This window comes from Lithobates pipiens, unplaced genomic scaffold (genome assembly GCF_037356315.1).
Source record: "Lithobates pipiens isolate NorthernLeopardFrog02 unplaced genomic scaffold, aLitPip1_a1.2 Scaffold_30, whole genome shotgun sequence".
Classification (NCBI taxonomy): Eukaryota; Metazoa; Chordata; class Amphibia; order Anura; family Ranidae; genus Lithobates; species Lithobates pipiens.
In genome coordinates, this window is record NW_027507791.1 from 35,824,775 (window position 1) to 35,846,497 (window position 21,723).

The 21,723-nt window shown below is 43.1% G+C and overlaps 2 protein-coding genes and 1 long non-coding RNA gene across 3 annotated transcripts in view; 1 reads left to right on the forward strand and 2 right to left on the reverse strand.

The window, feature by feature from the left end:
* LOC143942631 (NACHT, LRR and PYD domains-containing protein 12-like) overlaps window positions 1–21,723 on the reverse strand; it is a 1,996,551-nt gene that overhangs the window by 774,020 nt on the left and 1,200,808 nt on the right. The gene's annotated exons all lie outside the window — the stretch shown is intronic.
* LOC143943387 (NACHT, LRR and PYD domains-containing protein 3-like) overlaps window positions 1–21,723 on the reverse strand; it is a 218,393-nt gene that overhangs the window by 6,975 nt on the left and 189,695 nt on the right. Inside the window, exons 8-10 of the mRNA XM_077465121.1 lie at window positions 14,739–14,903; window positions 6,141–6,305; window positions 20–184 (exon numbers count right to left, since the gene is read on the reverse strand). Coding sequence (XP_077321247.1) covers window positions 20–184; window positions 6,141–6,305; window positions 14,739–14,903 — 495 coding nt within the window. The remainder of the gene's footprint in view (window positions 1–19; window positions 185–6,140; window positions 6,306–14,738; window positions 14,904–21,723) is intronic.
* On the forward strand, window positions 12,857–13,460 carry LOC143942046 (uncharacterized). Its single transcript, XR_013264650.1, has 2 exons — window positions 12,857–13,130; window positions 13,230–13,460. It is a non-coding gene; the product is annotated as an uncharacterized LOC143942046 (long non-coding RNA).

Below are 21,723 nucleotides of genomic sequence, written 5' to 3' on the forward strand. Positions count from 1 at the left end.
TCAGTCCTGTTATACTCACCGTAATTCCTTTATCCGGCTTGTTGTCAGAGCTTCCATCAGATCCATGAAATGAGGACCCTCCAGATTGTTCCCAGACAGGCCCAGTGTCCTCAGTGTCTGGTTATTTCTTATTCCAGATGCCAGGTGGGGGCAGGAACTGTCTGTCAGGTGATTATTATGCAATCTGTAGAAGAGAAGAATGTTACCAGAAGAAAATTAATTTCCCCCCAGGAATGAATGTAACTATTCTCTACATGAATGGAACTCATTTCTCTTTATTGGAATCATTAATATGAGATCACTTTATAAAACACAATCGATCATCTACACCAGGGATATGCAATTAGCGGACCTCCAGCTGTTGCAAAACTACAATTCCCATCATGCCTCTACCTCTGGGTGTCATGCTTGTGGCTGTCAGAGTCTTGCTATGCCTCATGGGAGTTGTAGTTCTGCAACAGCTGGAGGTCCGCTAATTGCATATCCCTGATCTACACTATTGGAGGATTTCTCTTTTTGTGGACCCCAATTACTAAATGTGACATGAGAAGTGGGTGAGGTGGTGTGATCCATTCATTATTCCTGTATGGGGATTGGACCATACACACTCACACTGACCTCTAGGCTTTCACCTCCAACCTTCTGCTAAGTCTTGGATTCAGTTGTGGGGATTCACTTTGATGGTCACAGAAGTCTCACTCATGTTGTGGAAACTTCATTGACTAAAAGTGACACCATTGTACTTTGGGATTTCCTTTGAACATCATGGTGGAGGATTTGATCTTATGGTGTGGAGAAGATTTTATTATTACTGTTCTTTATTTGGACCTTTTTGAAAATTTGTACTAATATTGCTGCACTAATTTTATATATGCTGATTATAAATTCTCTTCATTAGTTATCAGTGAAATAGTCTCCATACCATTGTTATATATACACTTATAGGGAGTTTTGTGATGAGGAGTCTCACTTTTATTGTTATATTTTCACATTTATATTGTGTGAATGTTATATACTAGTGCTGCAGTCTTCCATATTATACTAGATGTACGTATTTATCGGCGTATAACACGCACATTCATTTTAAGAAGGAAGTTGCAGGGAAAAAAACACACATTTTAAATAAGGAACTTTGAAGCAAAACAAGGGTCAGTGCCCATCTGCAGCCTCACCATTGCCATCAATGCAGCCTGATCGATGCCCATCTGCAGCCTAAAGGGGACAGGGAGGGGGGTGGGACGAGCGCCGACAGATTGCATACAGTGAGAATCTCCTATGATAGACAGAACAGTGGTCCAATGGTGGCCCAGGAGACGGGACTTCCTATTACAGAGGCCACCAAGTAAATAGGGGATTCTCACTGTATGTAATCTGATGGCTCTCGTCCCACCCCCTCCCTGTCCCCTCCAAGGCATCTAAAATTGAAGTATTGGCGTATAACATGCACACGCTATTTGCACCCGACTTTCAGCGTGAAAAAGTGTTATACACCAATAAATACAGTAATACTTCCACCAATAGTGATCAGATGTAACAATTCCATTTACTACAAAAATACACTTTCATACATGTGAGGAAGGGCAGATCTCCTGCAACCTATTCACAGCTACTTCCATCTATACAACTTAAAATATGCAAAAATAAATAAACATGAAGAGCAACAAAGTTATCTTAAAAAATGGAAAACATCAAGAGAAAAAATTATAAAAGCAGATTTCCTTCAAGCCATTCACCACTACTTCCATCTCCAATCACCATACAGTGACTTGTGCAGTAACAGAAATAAGAAGTCACAGAGATTCATCCAGATGGTTTAAATCAATACTGATCAATTGTGACCTCTTTGCTCACTGGTGTGGGGGAGGTTGACTGAAGTTGCTGCAAACAGGTCACTTACCAAAAGGTTTGTCCCCACAAGCAAGGCCCAGACACGCCTGCTTATATCCTTCCAGCAGCACCACTCCGCTCAAGCCGGTGTTCTGGCAGATAGTGTCCTGCCATCATATAGTGTCCGCCCCGTACTGTGCATACGCAGTACGGAGCAGACGAAGCTTCGTAAAAAATCTCCGAAGCTGAACAGCGCCTGCGCCGTGAGTGGAGGTGGTAGCCCCATCATCCAATCGAAGATAGGGTTGTGAAAATTAGAGGGCCCCTCGTGGGCGAGCTTCACTCGCCACGCTTTGGGCTCGGCCTCGCTGAGCTCGACTCTTTTATATTCATACTCTATGTCCATTTGGATGGTGGGGATAGAACCTGGACTCATGGCGCAGGCTCCGTTCCTCCTCTGCAACTTTCTGAATCTGTGTTGCTGTGTACTGCGCATGCGCAGTACACAGCTGACACTATCCGATGGAGGACCTTATATGATGGGACACCGGCTTCCGATGAGAACAGACTGTGCCACGGAATGTCAGACCTCCAGGTATTATCTCCAATATCCCCCGAGGTATCCAGATAATGGCCGCAATCACATTACATAGAAAAGAAAAAGCCTCCATAGTGCATAATCCTTAAATATATATAGAATCACAGATTGTACACTTCCATCATATACACGAGTATACACAGAACTCAGAGCACACACACCGCTCCAGACTGCAGCCGTGTATGATGGAGTCCAGGCAGTGACATGGAGGCTTTTTCCTTTCTATGTAATGTGATTGCAGCCATTGTCTGGATACCTCGGGTGATATTGTATTTTTGCACAGTATATGCTATACAGACTGAAGTAGCTGTGAATAGGTTGGAGGAGATCTGCCCTTCCTCACATTTTTGTAGTAAATTGAATTGTTATTATTGATCACTATTGGTGGAGTTATCACATCTACATTAGAAGTGTTGGTATTCGGACACATTGTAGGTTGCAGATTTCTCATTTGTCTCATCACACATTGGGGGTTATTTACGAAAGGCAAATCCACTTTGCACTACAAGTGCAAAATACACTTGAAATTCCACTGAAAGTGCACTTGGAAGTGCAGTTGCTGTAAATCTGAGAGGAAGCTCTGCTGATTTTGTCATCCAATCATGTGCAAGATAAAATGCTGTATTTTATTTTCCTTGCATGTCTCCCTCAGATCTACAGCGACTGCAACTTCCAAGTGCACTTGTAGTGCCAAGGGGATTTGCCTTTCATAAATAACCCCCATTGTGTCACTAAGTGTAGGGCTCTATACATAGAATTATATTATACTATTTGTACTTCTATATCAGACTTCCTGCTGGCGGCTGGTTTTCATTCATTAGATTTTCACAAAGTTATTCATATTTTTTAGTGCAGATATTTCATTTTTTACATTTTTATATCCAGCTTTAGAGAACTGTCTGATATTGGAGATATATAGAGACAACCAGGAGATGAAATATATCTCCATTATTATGATTTCATTTATGTAGTTTAGACTTACACTATATTACCAAAAGTATTGGGACACCTGCCTTTACAAGCACATGAACTTTACTGACATCCCAGTCTTAAGCCTCGTACACACCATCAGATTTTCTGATGACCGTTCATCCATTTTTTGTGTCATGCTAGTCTCATATGGAAAGTGAAGAGGTTACTCACCATACGAAAATTCTCTTCCGACAGAATACAACTTCAGAAGTGATGTAATGTGTTGAATAGTTTTGTATATATTCTTTCGTTTCTGAGTTCACGTACCATAAAAATTTTATAGTTTGCACATCCAGCTTTCTCAGACAAAAATCTAAATCGACTATCAAAAGCACAATATTAAGGATCCAAAAATCGGCAGATCGTTTGGACAAAATTTTACTTCCAATTTTCATATGGTGTGTATGGGCCTTTAGTCCGTAGGGTTCAATATTGAGTTGGCCCACCCTTTGCAGCTATAACAGCTTCATCTTTTCTGGGAAGACCAGCCACAAGGTTTAGGAGGGTGTCTATGGGAATGTTTGACCATTCTTACAGAAGTGCATTTGTGAGATCATGCACTGATGTTGGATGAGAAGGCCTGGCTTGCAGTCTCCACTTAAATTCATGCTAAAGGTGTTCTATATCGGGTTGAGGTCAGGACTCTGTGCAGACCAGTCAAGTTCCTCCACCCCAAACTCGCTCATCTATGTCTTTATATACCTTGCTTTGTGCACTGCCCCAAATCATTTGGTGAAGGGGGGGGTATGGTGTGGGGTTGTTATTCAGGGGTTGGGCTTGGCCCCTTAGTTCCAGTAAAGGGAACTCTTAAGATGTCAGCATACCAAGACAATTTGGAAAATTTCATGCTCCCAACTTTTTGGGAACAGTTTGGGGATGGCCCCTTCCTATTCCAACATGACTGCGCACCAGTGCCAAAGGCAAGGTCCATAAAAACATGGATGAGTGAGTTTGGGGTGGAGGAACTTGACTAGCCTGCACAGAGTCCTGACCTCAACTTGATAGAACACCTTTGGGATGAGTTAGTGCAAGCCAGGCCTTCTCATCCAACATCAGTGCCTGACCTAACAAATGTGCTTCTGGAAGAATGGTCAAACAGTCCCATAAATACACTCCTAAACTTTGTGGGCAGCCTTCCAAGAAGAGCTGAAGCTGTTATAGCTGCAAAGGATGGGCCAACTCAATATTGAACCCTACGGACAAAGACTGGGATGCCATTAAAGTTCATGTGCGTGTAAAGGTGGGTGTCCCAATACTTTTGGTAAAATAGTGTAACAGTCCAGGAATGGACATTTTGGCTCCATGCACACTGGCTTAAAAAAATTGCTACTACTACAGGAGTTTTGTGTTCTGCCTGTAGAAGCAGCTCCATGTTCTCCTATGTCTCCATACACATTGGGATGATTACAGACATATTTTGAGCTCAACATTTAGAGGCAGGAAAAAAACCTCTTCTGCTTCATGTTTCTGATTGGAGATTTCTGGGAGAAAAAATGCAAAATTCTCCTAAACTCATCTAAACTTTTTATAATAAACTCTCTATATGAAAGTTTTTTCTGCCAAGGGAACTGACATTTTTTAAGCCCAGTGTGCATGGAGCCTTATGGAGTCTAAAGATGGAATTTGATAGACATGTGCAGAGTAAAATATTTCGTTTCGGAATTTCGTTTTCGTCCGAAAACTTAATTTATTTAGTTACTCCCGAAATTCGTTTTTATTTATTTCGTTTTTCGTTCAAAAATTGCATTCGTCCGAAAATCCACATGAATTACGGTCGAATCTGTCTTTGAAGGCTTATGGTGTCTGTCGAATGTATAAAGAAGATTCGACGAAGCTAGTATATAGCATACTTTAGAACCCTATTAAAGTCTATGGGACTCGAACGTTCAAAATCTAAAGTGCTAATTTTAAAGGCTAATTTGCAAGTTACTGTCCTAAAAAGTGTTTGGGGACCCGGGTCCTGCCCCAGGGGACATGTATCAATGCAAAAAAAAGTTTTAAAAACGGCCGTTTTTTCGGGAGCAGTGATTTTAATAATGATTAAAGTGAAACAATAAAAGTGTAATATTCCTTTAAATTTCGTAGGGGGGGTTGTCTATAGTATGCCTGTGAAGGGGCTCATGTTTCTGGTGCTTAGAACTGTCCCTGCACAAAGTGTCATTTATGCAGGAAGTCCTTTAAAATCACTTGCAGCTATTATGAATTGTCGGGGGGTCCCCTTTAACAAGGGGACCCCCAGATCCCGGCCCCCCCCCTGTTTGAAATGGTAAGGGGGTACAAAAGTACCCCTACCATTTCACAAAGTAAGTGTAAAAAATGGTTAAATAAAACAAACCTGGGTCGCCAAACACTTTTTAGGACAGTAACTTGCAGAATCTTTTCTCTCTGTCGAATATTTTCTCTAATCTTGGACTAATAGAGGTAAGGTTAGGCACATTCGACCACAGGTTCTATAGGCAGATTGTTATTGTCAGAGTCATGTCGAATCTCCTATTCTATATCGAACTGTTGTAACAATGAAAATGAAAATAAAGCATTTATTTATGTCGGATCTTTCGTTTTTCGGATTTTGTGCTTTCATTATCATTTGTCAAAACGAAAACGAAAATAGCTGAAATTCAGACGAAAACGAATGCACATGTCTAGAATTTGATGACATTCTCATATTTCTATATTATTTATGTGGTTTAGATATAAAACTGTCCCAGAACATTATTGTCTCAGTCAGTCCTGTTATACTCACTGTAATTCCTCTATCCGGCTTGTTGTCAGAGCTTCCATCAGATCCCTGAAATGAGGACCCTCCAGATTGTTCCCAGACAGGCCCAGTGTCCTCAGTGTCTGGTTATTTCTTATTCCAGATGCCAGGTGGGGGCAGGAACTGTCTGTCAGGTGATTAGAGGGCAATCTGTAGAAGAAGAGAAGAATGTTACCAGAAGAAAATTAATTTCTCCCCCAGGAATGAATGGAACTCATTTCTCTCATCTCTCTTTAATCATGTATATGAGATCACTTTAGAAAACACAATCGATCATCTACACTATTGGAGAATTACTAAATGTGACATGAGAAGTGGATGAGGTGGTGGGATCCATTCATTATTTATGTATGGGGATTGGACCATACACACTCACACTGACCTCTAGGCTTTCACCTCCAACCTTCGGCTAAGTCTTGGATTCAGTTGTGGGGATTCACTTTGATGGTCACAGAAGTCTCACTCATGTTGTGAAAACTTCATTGACTAAAAGTGACACCATTGTTATCATATAAATGTACTCAACAAGGCCAAGATGCTGAGAGTGGTCGCTGTTGCGACTGGGCGCAGACCACCCCTGAAGGTGGCACCAAGAGGCACAAGCTACCAGTAGGACAGTCACTTGCTAGTAGATCAGCAGGTAGCTTGAGCAGAGCTGAAAGGTGATGTCCCGTGGGAAGGTCCAGTAGCAATGGTAGCAAGTCTGTAAGGCAAAGGCAGAATCCAGGAGGCAGGCCAGGGGACAAACACAGTCCAGATCAGAAGACAACAAGTACCAGGAACACTGAGACAGAAGGATAATCCAAAGACAAGCCAGGGGCCGAACACAGGAGATGGCAAGTAAGTCCAGATGCAGGCTGAGGGTCAAACACGTTCAGAAAGTGGGAGTCCAAAGTCAAGCCAGAGGTCAAGTCAGGAGAAGAAAAGCGAGGTCGATGAGGCAATCCGGGTCACAACGGGTAATACAGATCACAAGAGCAGATGTGGGAATCACAGGAAGCTGAAGACGAACCAGCAGTGTGTTTGGATGACCTCACTTCCTTTATAGGTCAGCGAGGGGTCACATCCTGTGTGTGCGCTCGTGCGCTTTAGCGCATTTCTATTGCGCATAACTGTGCGCCAGAGCGCCTTACCCGTGCGCATCTTATGACAATTGTACTTTGGGATTTGCTTTGAACATCATGGTGGAGGATTTGATCTTATGGTGTGGTGAAGATTTTATTATTACCGTTCTTTATTTGGACATTTTTTGAAAATTTGTACTAATATTGCTGCAGTAATTTTATATATGCTGATTATAAATTCTCTTCATTAGTTATCAGTGAAATAGTCTCCATACCATTGTTATATATACACTTATAGGGAGTTTTGTGATGAGGAGTCTCACATTTATATTGTGTGAATATTATATACTAGCGCTGCAGTCTTCCATATTATACTAGATGTGAAAATTCCACCAAAAGGGATCAGATATAACAATTCCATTCACTACAAAATTGCACTTTCATAAATGTAAACAAAGGCAGATCTCCTGCAACCTATTCACAGATACTTAAAAATAAAATAAAAACATTTATATATATAGAATCACAGATTGTACACTTTCATCATATACACGAGTATACACAGAACTCAGAGCACACACCGCTCCGGACTGCAGCCGTGTATGATGGAGTCCAGGCAGTGACATGGAGGCTTTTTCCTTTCTATGTAATGTGATGGCGGCCATTGTCTGGATACCTCGGGTGATATTGTATTTTTGAACATTATCTGTTATACAGACTGAAGTAGCTGTGAATAGGTTGGAGGAGATCTGCCCTTCCTCACATGTATGAAAGTACATTTTTGTAGTGAATTTAATTGTTATTATTGATCACTATTGGTGGAGTTATCACATCTACATTAGAAGTGTTGGTATTCGGACACATTGTAGGTTGCAGATTTCTCATTTGTCTCATCACACATTGTGTCTCTAAGTGTAGGGCTCTATACATAGAATTATATTATACTATTTGTACTTCTATATCAGACTTCCTGCTGGCGGCTGGTTTTCATTCATTAGATTTTCACAAAGTTGTTCATGTTTTTTAGTGCAGATATTTAATTTTTACATCCATCTTTAGAGAACTGTCTGACATTGGTGATATATAGAGACAACCAGGAGATAAAATATATCTAGCACGATAACATTTTTTATAGTTTGCACATCCAGCTTTCTCAGACAAAAAAATCTGAATCGACTATTGAAGGCACAATACTAATGATCCAAAAATCGTCAGATTATTTGGACAAAATTTTACTTCTGATTTTCGTATAGTGGATATGGGCCTTTAGTCCGTAGGGTTCAATATTGAGTTGGCCCTTTGCAGCTAAAACAGCTTTTCTCTTCTGGGAAGGCCGCCCACAAGGTTTAGGAGGGTGTCTATAGGAATGTTTAAAAAGGAAAAATAACACAATAAGGGAGCCCCCAAAGCTGCATAACCCATAAGTATACGACAAAAACACAGGAAATTTCCCCAGGGGTTTTTTAGCAGCAGAGAGTTGGTGTGAAAATAGTTGATGTAAAAAAATAAATGTATTTAACAGACAATGGTAATTCCAAATGAACAATAATACATCATCCATATAGGTAGTGCGACAAATACAAACATGGAACATCACTCATAGCAAAAAAACTCTATGTACAGGCATGGTTTGCCAATTATATTCGTAACATATGTATCCACATGAAAAACCCTGATGCATTTCGACTCTTACGATTTCCGGTCTCTTCAGGGGGATTTATATTCTAGGGAAATGTCAAAATATCTAATTAAAGATATAGTATAGGGTGTAGTATTTCAGATTAAGCAAAATTATGTCTCCATGCATATAGAGAAATAGTTACCAATGGGTGTATGCGGACATGAGGACGTGTCGCATGAACCGGCATTGCAGGATTATAGCCATCCAGTGATCCCATCGCTGCCACGTGTTCCCCCGTGCCCTCTGGGTGGGTGCATAGTCCACTGAGCTTGCAGGGGGCCACGTTTTGGGACCCAGAGAGGAGGATGGGGGGTAAAACACCTGCAGATGGACATGCAAAAAAAAAAACTTTTTGTAATTCATCATTAAATAATATTAGAGGGAGTATATAGACGTGCTTGGCAGCTGTAGGCTTATTACTTGCTAATTAATGGATTCATATTGTAAAAGAATTAAACTAGTTATACATAGCATGGCGTAGTTTATTCGTTAGTTATATTGATTATAAGAGGGATTTGCCAACAGTGAAAAAAAAGGGGATGGAAAAAAAAAAAAACACTGCAATGCATGCAAAGTAGTACAAATAAAATGATTTACAGATAATCATTTGTTAATATAGGTATATTGTTGGTTGAAGGAGCCAAAGGCATATACAATGCCATCAATTACATAAAAAAGATGGAGGGGGGAGGCAAAGAAGATAACTTTTTGCACCCCAAGAGAAAGGATATACTCCTATGCTCAAACAGTGATTCCACTTGTCTGAGCTCAAATGCCGGTACCTTTCATTATATAAATCATGCAGATACTTTAACCACTTAAGGACCGCCGTATTGCCATTGTACGTCATCACAATGGCACAGGCAGGCAGAAGCACGAACATGTACGTGCCTGCCTTCCAGCGGGTGGGGGGTCTGATCGGACCCCCTCCCGCTGGATACGGCAGTCCGGTCCGTTCCAGGAGTGATCCGGGATGAGGGGATGGCCGTTGGTTTCTGGCCATCCCCTCTCGATCGCTCCTGGCCAATGACGAGCTTCCTCCCCTGTGTATTGTTTACATAGGAAGGAGGAAGTGATGTCATTCTCCTCGGGGCGGTCTTTTTGACGGACTATGAGGAGAAGACAAAAAGTAAGTGTGCACCAACACTACACTGACATGTAGGTACACACAGGCACACACCCCCCCCCCCCCTCCCCCGGATCGCCCCCCCCCCCCCCCCCCAGTCACAGTGTCACTGATTGCATTGATCATATATTTACTGATCACTGCATTCAGTGTCAGTTGTAAAAGTAAAAACTGTCAGGGCAGTTAGTGTTAGGTCCAGGGTAGCCCCCTATCACCCCCCAATAAAAATGTAACCCCCTGATTGCCCCTAGAGTTAACCCTTTCACCCCCTTTTGCCAGTGTCACTAAGCGATCTTTTTTCTGATCGCTGCATTAGTGTCGCTATTGTCGCTAGGTAGCTAGTTATTTTTTTAGGTTCACCGCCAGGTTTTTATAGCGCTAGGTACCCCAATATACTACCCAATAATGCTTTTAACCCCTTGATTGCCCCTAGTTAACCCTTTCACCAGCAATCACAGTATAAGTGTCACTGGTGACGCTGGTTAGCCAGTTAGTCATTTAGGTTCCGCGTCAGGTTTTTATATAGCGCCAGGGACCCCCATATACTACCTAATAAAAATTTGAACCCCTGATTGCCCCTAGTTAACCCTTTCACCAGTGATCACCGTATAAGTGTTACAGTGACTCTGGTTAGTTTGCTTTTTATAGCATCAGGGCACCCGCCATTTATTACCCAATAAAGGTTTAACCCCCTGATCACCCGGCGGGTGATATCAATTAGGTTTTAGGGTCAGGGTCTGCGTCGCCCCAGGCAGTGCTAGGTTAGTGCCAGTACCGCTAACACCCACACACAAAGCATAAACCTCCCGTAGTGGTATAGAATCTGAACAGATCAATATCTGATCTGATCAGATCTATACTTGCGTCCCCAGCAGTTTAGGGTTCCAAAAAAACGCATTGTTAGCGGGATCAGCCCAGATACCTGCTGGCACCTGCGTTTTGCCCCCCCGCCCAGCCCACCCAAGTGCAGTATCGATCGATCACTGTCACTTACAAAACACTAAACACATAACTGCAGCGATCGCAGAGTCAGGCCTGATCCCTGCGATCGCTAAGTTTTTTTTGGTAGCATTTTATATTAAAAATCCGGAAGGCAGTGCTTGGTTTTCGGGGTCCCGTACGTGGCTAGGCTCCCAAAAAGTCCCCCACATGTGGTATCCCCGTACTCGGGAGAAGCAGCAGAATTTATTTTGGGGTGTAATTTGACTTATGCCCATAGCATGTGTGAGCAATATATCATTTAGTGACAACTTTGTGCAAAAAATAAATAAATTTTAAATTCCTGCAACTTGTGGCAAAATATAAAATATTTAATGTACTCAACATGCCTCTCAGTAAATAGCTTGGGGTGTCTACTTTCCAAAATGGGGTCATTTGGGGGGGTTTTGTGTTATTTTGGCATTTTAGGGCCTTCGAAACTGTGATAGGTAGTGAGGATTGAAATCAAAAATTTGCACCCTTAGAAATCCTGAAGGCAGTGATTGGTTTTCGGGGTGCCGTACGCGGCTAGACTCCCAAAAAGTCCCACATATGTGGTATCCCCGTACTCAGGAGAAGCAGCAGAATATATTTTGGGGTGCAATTCCACATATAACTATGGCATGTGTGAGCAATATATCATTTAGTGACAACTTTTTGTAAATTTTTTTTTTTTTTGTCATTATTCAATCCCTTAGGACAAAAAAATAATTATTCAATAGGCTCAACATACCCATCAGCAATTTCCTTGGGGTGTCTACTTTCCAAAATGGGGTCATTTGGGGGGGTTTGTACTGCCCTGCCATTTTAGCCCCCTCAAGAAATGAGACAGGCAGTCATAAATTAAAAGCTGTGTAAATTCCAGAAAATGTACTTTGTAGACGCTATAACTTTTGCGCAAACCAAAAAATATACGCTTATTGACATTTTTTTTTACTAAAGACATGTGGCTGAATAAATTTTGCCCTCAATGTATGACTAAAATTTAGTTTATTCGATTTTTCTTATAACAAAAATAAGAAAATATCTTTTTTCTTCAAAATTTTCGCTCTTTTTCCATTTATTTCGCAAAAAATAAAAATCGCAGAGGCAATCAAATACCATCAAAAGAAAGCTCTATTTGTGGGAAGAAAAGGACGCAAATTTAGTTTGGGTGCAATATTGAATGACCGCGCAATTACCAGTTAAAGCAGCGCAGTGCGAAATTGGAAAAAGACCTCTGGTCCTTAAGGTGTTTATTGGTCCGGGGCTGTAGTGGTTAAAATCCCACAGCTCCCAGGAGATCCTGAGGTGTTCCCTGGTAGTGCTGTCATACACCAATACAAGACTGATGGAGTGCTTGTTAAGTGCAGCTTTTGGAATGATTCTGACTGGGTAATCCTTGTACTTATGCGACACCCATTCATTTACTAACATTACTACTTAACCAACACAATATTATACTTTAGTAATATTACCATAATCCTACTCCCTCACTTTATGCAGATAGCATTCAGTGTCATATCACTCATGTTTGGCACCTTGATCCATTTCACTTTCACCATCTTATTCAATTATCCACCTTTTTCTTTTCTTTTTTCCCTCACACACACACAGGCATGCATTATCCTCTTCACACTCATCTAGTTGCCCACACCTGTCACTTCACACTTCCAATTTTGTTGTTTCAGTTTTCTTTTTCAGTAGTTTGGTTTTGTTTTCACATCTCCACACCCCATCCCTCACCCACCTTTTTTTTTTCACTGTTGGCTAATCCCTCTTATAATCAATATAACTAACGAATAAACTACGCCATGCTATGTATAACTAGTTTAAATCTTTTACAATATGAATCCATTAATTAGCAAGTAATAAGCCTACAGCTGCCAAGCACGTCTATATACTCCCTCTAATATTATTTAATGATGAATTACAAAAAGTTTTTTTTTTTGCATGTCCATCTGCAGGTGTTTTACCCCCCATCCTCCTCTCTGGGTCCCAAAACGTGGCCCCCTGCAAGCTCAGTGGACTATGCACCCACCCAGAGGGCACGGGGGGAACATGTGGCAGCAATGGGATCACTGGATGGCTATAATCCTGCAATGCCGGTTCATGCGACACGTCCTCATGTCCTCATACACCCATTGGTAACTATATCTCTATATGCATGGAGACATAATTTTGCTTAATCTGAAATACTACACCCTAAACTATATCTTTAATTAGATATTTTGACATTTCCCTAGAATATAAATCCCCCTGAAGAGACCGGAAATCGTAAGGGTCGAAATGAATCGGGGTTTTTCATGTGGATACATATGTTACGAATATAATTGGCAAACCATGCCTGTACATAGAGTTTTTTTGCTATGAGTGATGTTCCATGTTTGTATTTGTCGCACTACCTATATGGATGATGTATTATTGTTCATTTGGAATTACCATTGTCTGTTAAATAAATTATTTTTTTACATCAACTATTTTCACACCAACTCTCTGCTGCTAAAAAATCCCTGGGGAAATTTCCTGTTTTTGTCTATGGGAATGTTTGACCATTCTTACAGAAGTGCATTTGTGAGATAATGCACTGATGTTGGATGAGAAGGCCTGGCTCGCATTCTCCACTCAAATTCATGCTAAAGGTGTTCTATATCGGGTTGAGGTCAGGACTCTGTGCAGACCAGTCAAGTTCCTCCACCCCAAACTCGTTCATCTATGTCTTTATATACCTTGCTTTGTGCACTGCCCCAAATCATTTGGTGAAGTGGGATTATGGTGTGGGGTTGTTTTTCAGGGGTTGGGCTTGGCCCCTTAGTTCCAGTAAAAAGAACTCTTAAGATGTCAGCATACCAAGACAATTTGGAAAATTTCATGCTTCCAACTTTGTGGGAACAGTTTGGGGGTGGCCCCTTCCTATTTCAACATGACTGTGCACCAGTGCCAAAGGCAAGGCCCATAAAAACATGGATGAGTGAGTTTGGGGTGGAGGAACTTGACTAGATTGCACAGAGTCCTGACCTCAACCTGATAGAACAGCTTTGGGATGAATTAGTGCAGAGGCTGCAAGCCAGGCCTTCTCATCCAACATCAGTGCCTGACCTAACAAATGTGCTTCTGGAAGAATGGTCAAAACGTCCCATAGATACACTCCTAAACTTTGCGGACAGCCTTCCCAGAAGAGCTGAAGCTATTATATCTGCAAAGGGTGGCCAACTCAATATTGAACCATACGGACAAAGACTGGGATGACATTAAAGTTCATGTGCGTGTAAAGGTGGGTGTCCCAATACTTTTGGTAAAATAGTGTAACAGTCCAGGATTGGATATTTTGGCTCCATGCACACCGGCTTAAAAAAAAATTGCTGCTACTACAGGAGTTTTGTGTTCCGCCTGTAGAAGCAGCTCCATGTTCTCCTATGTCTCCATACACATTGGGATGATTACAGACATATTCTGACCTCAACATTTAGAGGCAGGAAAAAAAACTCTTCTGCTTCGTGTTTCTGATTGGAGATTTCTGGGTGAAAAAATGCAAAACTCTCCTAAACTCATCTAAACTTTGTACAATAAACTCTCTATATGAAAGTTTTTTTCTGCCAAGGGAACTGACATTTTTATAAGCCCAGTGTGCATGGAGCCTTATGGAGTCTAAAGATGGAATTTGATGACATTCTCATATTTCTATATTATTTATGTGGTTTAGATACAAAACTGTCCCAGAATATTATTGTCTCAGTCAGTCCTGTTATACTCACTGTAATTCCTCTATCCGGCTTGTTGTCAGAGCTTCCATCAGATCCCTGAAATGAGGACCCCCCAGATTGTTCCCAGACAGGTTCAGTGTCCTCAGTGTCTGGTTATTTCTTATCCCAGATGCCAGGTGGGGGCAGGAACTGTCTGTCAGGTGAGTATTATACAATCTGTAGAAGAAGAGAAGAATGTTACCAGAAGAAAATGATTTTCTCCCCCAGGAATGAATGTAACTATTCTCTACATGAATGGAACTCATTTCTCTCATCTCTCTTTAATCATTTATATTAGATCACTTTATAAAAGACGATCGATCATCTACACTATTGGAGGATTTCTCTTTTTGTGGATCCCAATTACTAAATGTGACATGAGAAGTGGATGAGGTGGTGTGATCCATTCATTATTCCTGTATGGGGATTGGACCATACACACTCACACTGACCTCTAGGCTTTCACCTCCAACCTTCTGCTAAGTCTTGGATTCAGTTGTGGGGATTCACTTTGATGGTCACAGAAGTCTCACTCATGTTGTGGAAACTTCATTGACTAAAAGTGACACCATTGTTATCATATAAATGTACTCACTGAGGCCAAGATGCTGAGAGTGGTTGCTGTTGTGACTCGGCGCAGACCACCCCTGAAGGTGGCACAGAGGGTGGTTGCACCAAGAGGCACAAGCTACCAGTAGGACAGTCACTTGCTAGTAGATCAGCAGCACTCACGTTGAGAAAACTTCATTGACTAAAAGTGACACCATTGTACTTTGGGATTTCCTTTGAACATGATGGTGGAGGATTTGATCTTATGGTGTGGAGAAGATTTTATAACTATATAATTGATTATAAATTCTCTTCATTAGTTATCAGTGAAATAGTCTCCACACCATTGTTATATATACACTTATAGGGAGTTTTGTGATGAGGAGTCTCACTTTTATTGTTATATTTTCACATTTATATTGTGTGAATGTTATATACTAGTGCTGCAGTCTTCCATATTATACTAGATGTGATAATTCTACCAATAGGGATCAGATATAACAATTCCATTCACTACAAAAATACACTTTCATACATGTAAATAAAGGCAGATCTCCTGCAACCTATTCATAGCTACTTCCATATGTATCATTTATAATATGCAAAAATAAATAAACATGAAGAGCAACAAAGTTATCTTAAAAAATTGTTTATGAATCCGAGGCCATCCTCGCCCAGCGAGCTCCCCAGAAGTTCCACGCCGCACATCGCGGGTGCAGACAGTGAGGGGCACAGTCCAGTTTCAATATCGGACACCTTAGACGCCGAATCCCGGTCCGCGGCCGGCCGCATTACACGGCGCGGCACCGCCATCTTGAGGCCTACCGGGTCCGTGAGCCTAGCGCCGGCCTGTGGCGCTCCGCGGATCCCCCACCACATCCGAGGACCACCCGGGGAGCCCCCTGACAGCGGAGCCCCGAGGGCCACCTTTCCAGGAACGGAGGGACCGGCGGATGAGCCCGAAAAATGGAGGGCAGGTGAGAGGAGCAGTGGCCATATTGGCACACCCTAGGCCCACCACTCCCAGATCTGAACAGATCCCCCCCATTCCCTACCAGACTTCCTCAGCCTAAGTGTCCTGGCTACTTTCACCCCTGAACCACCTCTCAGCAGCCAGGGGCTTCTCAGATACTCTGCAGCCCTCAGACCTGTGCTGGCTTTCCATCCTATGCCATACATCCGGCGGCCATCTTGCTTCACCCACCTTTCATACTGCTGCAGATATTCCTACTAGAACTGATGTGCTTCGCAATCCACCGTACTCTCTAAACAACAGGTGTGTGTTACCCCCCGCTGGGGGTGTGCTCCGAGCTCCACATTTACTAAATCTGGACATTTAGCTATCAGAGACGTTACAACTTGGTGGCACTACACCCTCTCCTCCCCTCCTTTACAGTTTTGAGGAAGCTTGACACCTCATCCGAACCTATACACCTACCTCCCCCCCAAAAGAAGGGGAAAAGCAAACCCAGAACAGCTCATACTAGCCACATAAGGTCTACAAATGTGATAGACTACTAAGGCCGGGACCTGGCTCCCCCGTCATCTCTCCGTGACTCCCGTCTTTCTTTCATGTGAGCTTTTACAGACACGGGTGTTTCCTTTTTGACTCATTTCAACCGGCCACACGCCCCATGGGCAAAATTGGGGACCAACGACGCACCTATTCCTCTTCTATAAAATCACAGTCCTCCGCGGCTATGGACCGCTACTTGAGCAAACCCTCTCAAAATGCCTCGGGGGCTTCTGAAGGCTCACAGGTCCCACCGGAACAGCCTGACATGTGCACCAACATGCTCTTCAATGACACCTCCTCGCTCTCATCCTCCCCATCTCCCCCCCTAACGGCGGAGCTATTGGACACTAAACTACACTCCCTCTTACAAGCAATCACCCATACCATTGCACAGGAGATAGGGAAAGTAGCCAAGGAATTGAGAGGGGAGATTGATCAGCTGGGTGAACGCACAGACTCCTTGGAATACAAATTTGACGAAATGGTGCAATATGTCCAGGTTCTCGAGGAAGACAATACCACCATTAAAAATACCGTGACTCAATTACAACCTTAGGTTCAGAGGCATTCCCGAAACAGTGGAAGACAAAGACCTGCGCAACTACCTCCTAAGCCTTTTCAACTTTTTAGCCCCTAATGTCCCAGACATAGACTGGCGCCTAGACAGAGCACATCGATCGCTGGCTCCGAAACCTCCTTTGGGGGCCAACCCGAGAGATGTGATTGTGCGTTTTCACTATTATGACAGCAAAGAAACCCTGACGCTAGCATCTCGCAACCAGTCTAGAGTTGAATTTAAAGGCTCCAAGCTCCAAATCTTCAGTGATCTGTCACCCATTACCCTGGCGAGGAGGCGAACCCTTCGACCATTGACTTTGCATTTACAGTTTCACAAAGTGGCCTACCGGTGGGGCTTCCCTTTTCGTCTTTCCGCTTCTAAAGACGGCATCCAATATTCCCTACGTGATCTGCAAGAATGTGACTCTTTTCTTCGCAACTTGGGGCTTCCACCTCTTCCAGAAGAAGATTCTCAGCCTCTTCCAGCTACGCCCAAGCCTCCGCTGGCTCCGAGCCGCATCTGGACCCCGGTGCGACAGAAGACGTCCAAATCTAACTATACGCCCCGGAAAGGTCATGCCTCCAGGCTCCCAACCTGAACTGTCCCCTCCTGACTCACTTTGGATACCTTATTTACTTTGACACCCAAGTGCTATTATGGGTGGTCAATGCCCCCTAGAGGGTAGATCTACCCCTTGACCAGTGGGGTAGGTGGCCGGACTTATCTGCCGCTGCCTCCAGTTTAACTAAATTTTATTCCTCTTCCCTCAACAGGTTGTGATATTTTTGTCTGATAGAAACTATAGTATTATGTTTTGTTTGTGTATTTTTGTGTACGGTTGCACACTTATGGGGGTCTGTACATGTATGTGTATAGCTCCCCCCCTTTTTTTTTTTCCTTACACAACCGAGGTCTCCTGTTCACGCTGGGGGCACCCTATTTATTTCGGAGAGAGACGGGGGACTCCCCCCATCCATGTTCCTCCTTTTTTCTTTTTGCATGTTTTGGAGATGTACAAATCTCCACTTCTGACCCATGGCTTTGACCTGGGCTCCCTGGTGGCGCCGAGCCATCCAGGTTTCTCTTGGTTGGTCGTTAAATTCCGACCCCTCATTTTACCCCCGTTTTTTCCCCTTCCCCTTTTTCTTTTCTGGAACGTTTTTTCCACTCTGGGTGGGACACTGGGATCTTTCCCTGTCTTCCACTGGTTATACTTACCTCTGGTACAGATTTTTTTGAACGATTGCACCGATGTTTATGTCATGCACATTGCTTTGTTATGTATTATATATTTGTTTTGGGTCCACTGTTATACCCTACTTGTTGCACTTGTGAGGTTTTCTGCCATGCTCTGGTCCTTGGTTGACTTATGGCTTTAAAACTCCTAACATATAATGTTAAAGGATTAAATTCCATTCAAAAGAGATGGCTGGCTCTGAAGGAGTTTAAAACCTCCAGGGCGGACGTGATATTGGTCCAAGAGACCCACTTCCGTGTTGGAGGTTCACTTAAGTTTGCTAGCAAACATTTCCCGACCTCCTTTCTGGCATCTGACCCGTCGGGTAAGGCGGGTGTTGCTATACTGATTAGTCGGCATTGCCCGTTAAAGGTCACGTCATCCCATTTAGACCCTCATGGAAGGTTTATTATCCTGAAATGCTCCCTACTTGCTAAATCCCTCACCATAGTTAACATTTATGCCCCTAACTCGGGTCAGCTTAATTTTTTGTCCTCAGTCTTTGACACTCTCGACCGCTTTGCCCAACCGTTTATGATATTAGGAGGAGACTTTAATATGATGATGTCGTCAGACAGAGATAGATGCACTCTATTTCCCTCAGCTTCCCCACCCCGAGCCACTCGCCTATCCAAATCGTTCCGTAAGCTGATAAGATCTAGGCGTTTGTTAGACATCTGGAGGATAAAACATCCTACTCATAAACAGTACACCTTTTTCTCACATCCCCACAAGCTTTATTCCAGATTAGATTATTTCTTTATCTCCTCGCCCCTATTAACATCAGCGGTCTCCTCTGAAATCAACCCTATCACATGGTCCAACCACTCTTCAGTCCAACTGGATATCCACCTTTCATCTACCTTTCCTAAGACATGTCACTGGAGACTGAATGAGACTTTCCTCCATTCTCCAGAAACTAAGAGTCTTTTAACAAATGGTCTCACAGAATACTTCCAACTTAATACTGACTCGGTCACGGAGCCCTCCACCCTGTGGGAGGCCCACAAGGCTGGTTACCGCAGACAGTGTATAGCGCTGGGGTCTCGCCTTAAAAAAGACGCGGCATCCCAGCGTTCTGCCATTATGACTGACTTGCGCCGGGCAGAGAGATTGCTGTTGGCCTCCCCCACGGTGGACAGGCTCTGGAAGGTCGTCTCCCTGCGCAATCGGCTCAAATCCTTAGCCATGAGCAAAATAGACAAGTCTCTTCTGTGGTCTAAACAGAAGTTTTATGAATTCTCTAATAAACCTCATAAGCTGCTGGTAAATAGGTTAAAGCCACGCCCCTTTCAACCCTCTCCCGACTTTCTACGACAACCCAATGGCTCACTTACATATTGTCCCCTGACTATGTCACGGATATTCGGAGACTTCTACCATAACTTATATAACTGCCTACAGACAGACCCAAATTATGACTTTACAAAAGAGAGATTCGATCTCTTCTTTAAGCATTTGAAATTACCTAAACTTCTTCCTGATCATCTTGCTTCCCTGAACTCAGCCATATCACTCGATGAACTTGAGGAAGTAATCATGCAGCTCCCTAGCCAAAAAGCTCCAGGCCCAGATGGGCTACCCTATTCCTATTACAAGACCTTCCTTCCTATCCTGAGCCCCCATATGATCTCACTCTATACCTCCCTACTTAAAGGTTCTACTCCACACGCCCAATTCCTCCATGCCCACATATCGGTCATTCCAAAGCCTGGTAAAGACCCCTCCCTACCAGACAATTATAGGCCCATAGCGTTGTTAAACTCAGACTATAAAAATTTTACAAAGTTCCTGGCTAACAGGCTGACCCATATAATCCCTACACTCATCCATAGAGACCAAGTGGGCTTTGTACAAACCCATCACGCAGGAGATAATACCAGGCGCACGATAGACCTGATTGATCTACTGAACAAAACCTCCCGCCCAGCCCTGGTCCTTAGTTTAGATGCTCAAAAGGCCTTTGACAGACTTAGTTGGCCATATATGTTGGCCACTCTTTCTAGATATGGTTTTGCAGGTCCTTTTGTAGCAGCCCTTGAAGCCCTCTATTCCCGCCCCTCTTCTCAGGTCAAAATTGGCATCCTATTTATCCTTCTCCTTCCCTTTGAGTAACGGCACCAGGCAGGGCTGTCCCTTGTCGCCTCTTCTTTTTATTCTATGCCTGGAACCCCTAGCAGAGGCCATCCGCAAACACCCAGACATTAGGAGGGGTATGTCCACGCCACAGGGAATACAAACTGTCCCTGTTCGCAGATGACATCCTCTTGACGCTGACTAGTCCCCACATCTCACTCCCAAACCTCTTATCCCTGCTGAAAGACTTTAGCTCCATATCAGGGTACAAGATTAACACAAGTAAAACTGAAGCTTTACCCATACATATTCACTCTTCTGCTCTCAATTTACTGCAAGATAATTATACCTTTCACTGGTGTACAGATTCCATTAAATACTTAGGGATTAATGTCACGCCCTCCTATTCAACCTTATACTTGGCTAATTACCCTCCACTGTTTCGCGACATTGATAGGCTATTGAAGCAATGGGATTCGCTTCCCCTCTCACTTCTGGGCCGTATTAATGTCCTGAAGATGTCGGTGATGCCTAGGCTCCTCTACCTTTTTGACACTCTCCCGATCCCAGTCCCTATGTCCCAACTAAAAGCAGTTCAGAGAACTTTTCTTAATTTTATATGGCATTATCGAGCACATAGGATTGCAGGTCCGGTGATGTTAGCTCCAAGATGGCGCGGAGGTCTGGGAGCCCCAGATCTGATTAAATATTATTACGCTACACACCTTAAACCGATTATTACCTGGTCATCCAGGAAAGCCCCTACAGTGTGGGCAGAAATTGCGATGAGCATCACCAGACCTGCACATATTTGTGCCATGCTCTGAACGGACCTTAAAACCTCCATGGGCCCACTTTGCAGCATTTGTCTAGCCCCGATGTTATTCTCCCTGGATGTCTGGAGGAAATGCTTAAAGTTGTTCTCTCTAGCCTCCCAATGCCCTCCTTTGATAAACATTTTGTTTAACCCAGATATCCCGGACAGCCTGGCTTATGATAGGATGATTCCTTGGTCCCAAGCTGGTATTTTTCAGCTCCACAACATAGTGCATCCTCTCAC